At 34.6% G+C, this 6,458-nt stretch overlaps 1 protein-coding gene across 1 annotated transcript; it reads left to right on the top strand.

Moving 5' to 3' along the window:
- Positions 1-254: 254 nt before the first annotated feature.
- LOC149202343 (uncharacterized) lies at positions 255-3,024 on the top strand. Its single transcript, XM_089399950.1, has 2 exons — positions 255-615; positions 1,752-3,024. Exons 1-2 carry the CDS (start codon positions 510-512, stop codon positions 2,783-2,785), a joined length of 1,140 nt encoding a protein of 379 aa, XP_089256076.1. The 5' UTR covers positions 255-509; the 3' UTR covers positions 2,786-3,024.
- Positions 3,025-6,458: the final 3,434 nt, after the last annotated feature.

Here is a 6,458-nt window from a genome sequence, read left to right as displayed (position 1 = left end):
GTCATCGTGACAACGCCTTTACTCAGCATCTGTTGGAAAATCGACCAGATACTCAACCACACAAAAAGCCAAAATGTATCCGTTAGACTGTGCCCTAAAACACGCCGTGTTTATGGCAGATGTGGAAACCCCTGACAATAAATAGTTATATGATGTGAAAGTTGAAAAGGCCTCAGGTCACTAATTACGACTTTAGCCCAAAACCCCATTAGTCGTGAAAGCTTCAAGACAGATTATCCTTCTGAGCTGGGGATTTCTCAAGGGATTGTCACGTCTCTATAAGCTAGAAAGCTTGCAATTCTTTTGCCCGGATTAGGGGGCCAATAGAGAAAATTGAAACGAAGATTGACCTTCTGTAGCATTTCCCTCTATATCCGACCTAGGTAATTTACTGTAACGAATGTGGGGAATGAGTGATCCTATCTCATTTCGGCGTTGATCGTCCCAAGTATCTGTTCTCCATCATTTATGGCCTCGCCAGCGTAGTCGGTGGACATGTCCTTTATCGAATGGACAATAAGCCAGATCAACCAGTAGCCAGACAGAAGAGACGGTGGACTGAGCCGCAGACGATCACAGTCACAACGCATTTCGTCGAGGAGGACGATATTCCTGGTGAGCACATTACTACTTCATCGTGCTAAGGTGAATAGATAACACCCTGAATCTTATATCAGCCACTGAAGTTTCAGGCATGATTTTTGTATGTTTTGTGCTTAGATACGGTCAATATAATTTGTAAATCACGAGTATCTCCATTGGATCGTGAACTGGAAATGATATAAAGGGAAGAAATTCAGATGAAATCTAAAATCTTTGTAATATGTCAGTTATCGGAAGGTATCAAAAGATGACAGAAAAAATTAACTACAGATGAAACAAGATAGGTTTATTTATGGTAGCACCAAAACCCAAACATAGACTGGGATCAGATCTATCTTTTGTTAATTAATCTTCAAGAGAGGGACATAGGCTAAAAAGCTCAATCTATTTGCACCTTAAGCTATGTAAATTTACGGTTGCAAACATCAATATTATCGGCAGAAGCAAAGTATTGTGCAGCACGGGGTTCCCAGATGTGGATTTTGGGCGCGTTCCATAAATAACTTACTTTTTGATGGGGGGAGGAGGTAAGCTGTGTGATTTTATTTACCATATTTAAATTATTATAGCTTAACTTGCTCAATCTTTATAAATGGCGTTTTCTTAAATGTTATTGTAACCAAGGGTAGCAGAGATGCAACTGTGTAACCCTAAGTTACTAAAATGAAATGTCATCCCCTTTTGTCAATAGAGGCTGCTAACATAGATATATTCTATTCTACTTTCTGGTTTTAAGACATGGAGGCGTCTTTCTGAAACAACATGATGTGGATAAGAGTATTAATAGAATAATATCGAGAACATAGATGCTTATAATCCGATTAGGGTCTCGATGATCTTGACGTTCTACGAACCCTTCGCAGCGGACTATCAATTTGTTTACAAAGTATCAGGACAAACTTGAAAGCACAAGACCCTCCCACTCTAAACCTAACAACCCTAATCTTATTCATATCTCTTTCTGCGAGCGTTTTTCGGAAAAGGTTTAAGAGGAAATAAGCGGTAATTAAAATTCAAATGCTCCTTAACACCTCTAAAGAAAATCAGATAAATCGTTGGCGGAAAGGAGTCTTTCCAAAACTTACATCCTTCTCGGGTAACCTGTGTGTAAGATGAAAGACTGTTGATGTTTTGTTGGTTTTATGCAGAAGTACCAAGCATCGTCACGCTACCTCAGCACCGACAACGAATCGGACAAGCTGAGATGAACTTGAAGAGAAAGGAACTGAATCCATCGAATCCCCCTCAAAAGAGACATTATAGAGGAGTAAGGCAAAGACCGTGGGGCAAGTGGGCTGCAGAGATTCGAGATCCGAAGAAGGCAGCTCGAGTATGGCTGGGGACATTTGAGACTGCAGAAGATGCTGGTAGAGCATACGACGAAGCTGCTTTAAAGTTTCGAGGCTCAAAGGCGAAATTGAACTTCCCCCAAAGAATCAACCTCCTGGACGAGGATCTTACCGGTATGAACATCCCAAAGCAAGAAACCCCAGCAATTGCCGACTTCGGTATTCAAGTTGCACACGCAACATCCAGCCTATCTCTGCCGACCAATGGCGATAAATTGTCGGCAGCGCCTGACGGCCGCCGTAGTCTACACATGGAAAGCGCAAACGGAGAACTGTATTCTGACAGACTCCACTATGCGATTCCACGGCATTTCATCCCAGCTGATTCAACCACTTCGTTAGAATTTTCAGATGCATATGACTATGGCCAACCACTGCAAAATCTATTGTTTGATGGCCAGCAGGCTAATTCTAACCCTAGTTTCGTCAAGCAGTATTCAGCTTACATAAGATCTCAGCAGCAACCAGAACTTTTAAACCAGCAGTTGGCTTCTACAGCGTCCATCCAAAACGAACCAGCCCTGGATTATAATCGACAAATGCAAATTACAAGCGGACCTAATTTAGCTTCATCGAATTACAAAGGTGCGAGAGTATGCATGTTCAATAACTATGTGCTGCAGCAGCAACAGCATGTGCCTATTCATCAACATCAAGTCCAATCACTAAGCCCCGCCGGGTACGAGGACTTATATAACTTTCGTGAAAGAATCATCGATCAGACATCTGACAACTTGCTAGCCTCTGCTCTGTCTCAGTCTGAATTATACGATAATTTGGATTACAATTCAGGAGTTCTTCCTGCACGTAATTTGAACGGCCCAAATCTTTAACTGAAGAGAAAGCTGATATGATAAGATGGGTTATCCGCAGATCTGGTTTTCCATTACTACGTAGACGCTTTTTCCTTCAGGTCTCAGCTACCAGGTGGAAGCTATTGATATATTTGCTCTAAATAATTTCTAGACATTTCAAGTAGCTTTTAAAATAACTGACAATACTCTTGAATGTTAGGGTTGTCCCAATCCATGCTGTGAATATTTAATTTAGATTATTTCTATAGTTCGGGAAAAAATGGGCAATCAAACTTCATGTATATATATATTATCAAAATTTCTTTTAAGTTAATGAGAGAAAAATTAGATTTAAATAAACAGTATCATAGTTTATCTTACATTGTTTCATTTTGACAACAGTAACTCAGATCGTATTGTCATTCATATCACTGTGATTGTTTATTGTTGTTGAGATCTCTGTCATACTGTTCGTTGTTCATTGATAACTTTGTTTTATTGTTCATTGATAACTTTGTTTTATTAGGTAGGTAGGTAGGAAGGAAGGAATCCTATATACGTTATTGTTGTTGAGATCTCTGTGATACTGTTCGTTGTTCATTGATATCAAAAACAAAAACTTCTTTTAAAATAGAATAATTTTGGTTGGTTGTTGAATGAAACATTGGTTGTTGAATGAAAAAAAGAAAGAAAGAAAGATTGAATTTAAATTTACAATAATTTTATTATCATTTATTATTCTATAATATATATTTTATACCAACTTTAAAACGTTTATCTATTTATTTTGTTATTATATATAATAATTTCCTTCTGCTATTATACATATATACTATATAATAATATAACATATGGATGTACTTCATATTTAACACTCAGGGATATCGTGTCCCAAGGAGCAAGCCCTTCTTTATTTTTACGTGTATTTTCATTTCAAATTCTTGACCAAATTATTTTTTTTTTTCCTTCCGAATACATGCAATATCCTCTATTTTATATTGTTTTGATTTATTCATTCATGTTTATCACTAAAAATGTGCTTCTAACTGTATCCAGTTATATGTATTGCACATTGTTATTATAATTATAAATTATATAACAAAATAGTTCAAAACGCAACTTGTCTCAACAAATTTTTGAGAGTAAAACAGTATCTGGCTGATCTCAAGCATAAAAGTGCTTACCAGGTGATGAGTATCGAATATTATTATTATCAGAATATAGAAAATAAAGTAAAACATAACACATCAATGCAAAAAATTAACAATTAAAACAATATATGCCTTATCTTGTCCATCAAAGCTTTCGTAGTCAGAGAGGAAGCCAACCTTACAATAAAATTACAGTTGATATCATTAGTCATCCTCGAGCAGGATGCTTATTGAGACATTATTATTATGATTTACTGCGTTTCATTCTGTTTTTTCATATCATAACTGTAAGAAGCAGCTATACCTGCAAAGCAAATCTATCTTATTCGAGGAACAAGCAAACTGTTGAATTGTTTTGTTTTGCAACTTTCGTAAAAGAGTTACAAGTTTTATGAATGTGGCCACAAATATCAGTCCAATCCTGAAATGATCCAAAGGAGAGGCGAAATGAAGTTTGAACGAAGATTAATATTTATGAAACAGAATGATTTGGAACTTTATGCTCTTGTCCGACGTCTGAGATGGTTGTTCAAGCGAAATTCAACATACCTATCCACAATTATTATAAATAAGCATGTCTTTTCTCGAGACACGTAGGGCAAACGGAAAGAATAAAACATCACTTATTTCTACTTTAGCTGTTTATTTAATTTTTATGCACGAGTTAGATGTTCAAAACAGCTAACCATAGATTATACACATAGGCATATAATCCGGAAACTATTCCATCCGACCAAATTTTTAATTAAATCACATTATTTTGCGGATAAGGAATCAAGTGGATGATATATTAATCAACTTGACTAAAACATTGGTGGAGAGAAGCTCAAAATTCCTGGTCATCTTTACATTTCAGATTATGGAATATTTAGGAAATCTGGGTTAAAAGAATTTTATTCATTTTCGTCCCACTCAAATTACTTTCCCTTTATGTTTATAAAACTTATGAATAGATTCATCCGCTCTTTCATAATCTTCGGAAACCAACTTTCTTAATTTATGGATTTTAGTTCCTCGTTGGGTTGCGTGGACTGGATTTTATCCACCTTAAAAAATAAAAATAATGCTGGTGTGTTTTATGCTCTCACAAATTGATTGTCAGACTTATTTCAATGCGCAATAGATACACAAAAACATACTTATTATACTCGAAATGCTTTTGGTGGGTATGCTATTTACATCACATCTAGTTCACATTATAGTGTGAAAGCACAATCAACGAAAGCATGACAATCCCATTAATTGCCTATTTATAGAGATACCGACGAGTGATCAAATTTGAAGAGTTGGTTTTAATTTTATTTGGAAAGGCATATATTTATCTAATCCTTCAAAGATGAAAAGTTATAAAAAAATTGTACTTCTATTAACAAGTGTATATTGAGTAATCTCTTTATAAAAAAAAATTCCCAAAATGAAATGGTGTCCTTCTAAATCTTTAAAATTTAAAAAGTGGCTACATTAAAACACTATAAAATATCAATAGAATTTAGTAAATAGGCAAACATTTTTTTCAAATTCTATTAAAAAAAGGTAAACATATGTTTCTTCTATTCATTAGATGATCTTCAAAAATATTTGAATTTTTTCATTGAAAATATAAATATATTTGCACAATGGAAAAAAGTTTTTTAAGTTTTGATTTGTTTCTAATTTATACTATATGTTTTGTTCAGCTTGAAACAATTTAAAGCAAACCAAAAAATAAATATATACCTTCAAAAACCAAGGGAATTGAACTTTTCTCTTAACATTGCTCAATCAAAGAACACTATCAATAGACTTTCATCTCCATTAAAAACTTCAACCTTTATAGATTCAAAAATTTATGTAATTAAAAGGAAATTTTTCCATATCTAATAGGGAAATATTGTAATATGTAATACACGTTTGTAATGTTGTTGTTGTCTGGCTTGGTTGGTTGTTTTTTCTTGTTTAAGAATGGTTTTCAAATTTGGTCCTTACAATGAATTCAAGTTTGGTTGATATTTTTTTCTAATAATGGGGTTTTTTTTCATTGATGTCTTTTTCTAATAATATGGTTTCTTTTCAGTAACAATGTCATCTAATTTTTCTATGATCGCAACATCTCCTTAAAAACCCTTCATAGCAGTAGCTACATGGACACTCACACACACAACTCAAGCTTATTTCCTAGATGCCGAATGGAGAGAATGAAGCAGGAGACACAATAGTAGTTCTATGTACTATGGATAGCTATTGGCATTCTGTATGTTTTGGGAAGACCAACCGGAAAAAGAAAATTAAGTTGTAGCCCTATAGGCAAACCAATCTTCAGTTGTGTGGTTATTAATAGAGCCTTCGATTTTCATTTTAACACTTCTCCCTGGTTCAAAACTCTACGTAGTTTTATGGGAAGCACACTTATTATTTCTCAAAATTTTTTTATAGCATTAATTTCTATGTTTTCAAAAACTGGAGAGTTTATAAAGAAAAAATGATTTTTAAGATAAGAGAAGAAATACGGGGTTTTAAATAAAGTTTAATTTGACAAATTCGAGGCTTAATAGTAACCTTGATTACAGTGAGTTCAAATGGCA

Source organism: Pinus tabuliformis, chromosome 2_1 (assembly GCF_031772625.1).
Source record: "Pinus tabuliformis cultivar Carrire ecotype Pingquan chromosome 2_1, CPIR1, whole genome shotgun sequence".
Taxonomy (NCBI): Eukaryota; Viridiplantae; Streptophyta; class Pinopsida; order Pinales; family Pinaceae; genus Pinus; species Pinus tabuliformis.
This window is presented reverse-complemented; position numbering and strand designations above follow the sequence as displayed.

Coding starts and splice junctions, on each gene's coding strand:
- LOC149202343 (XM_089399950.1), top strand. CDS start 510: ATGGACAATAAGCCAGATCAACCAGTAGCCAGACAGAAGAGACGGTGG. Junction 616..1,751: donor CGAGGAGGACGATATTCCTG/GTGAGCACATTA, acceptor GGTTTTATGCAG/AAGTACCAAGCATCGTCACG.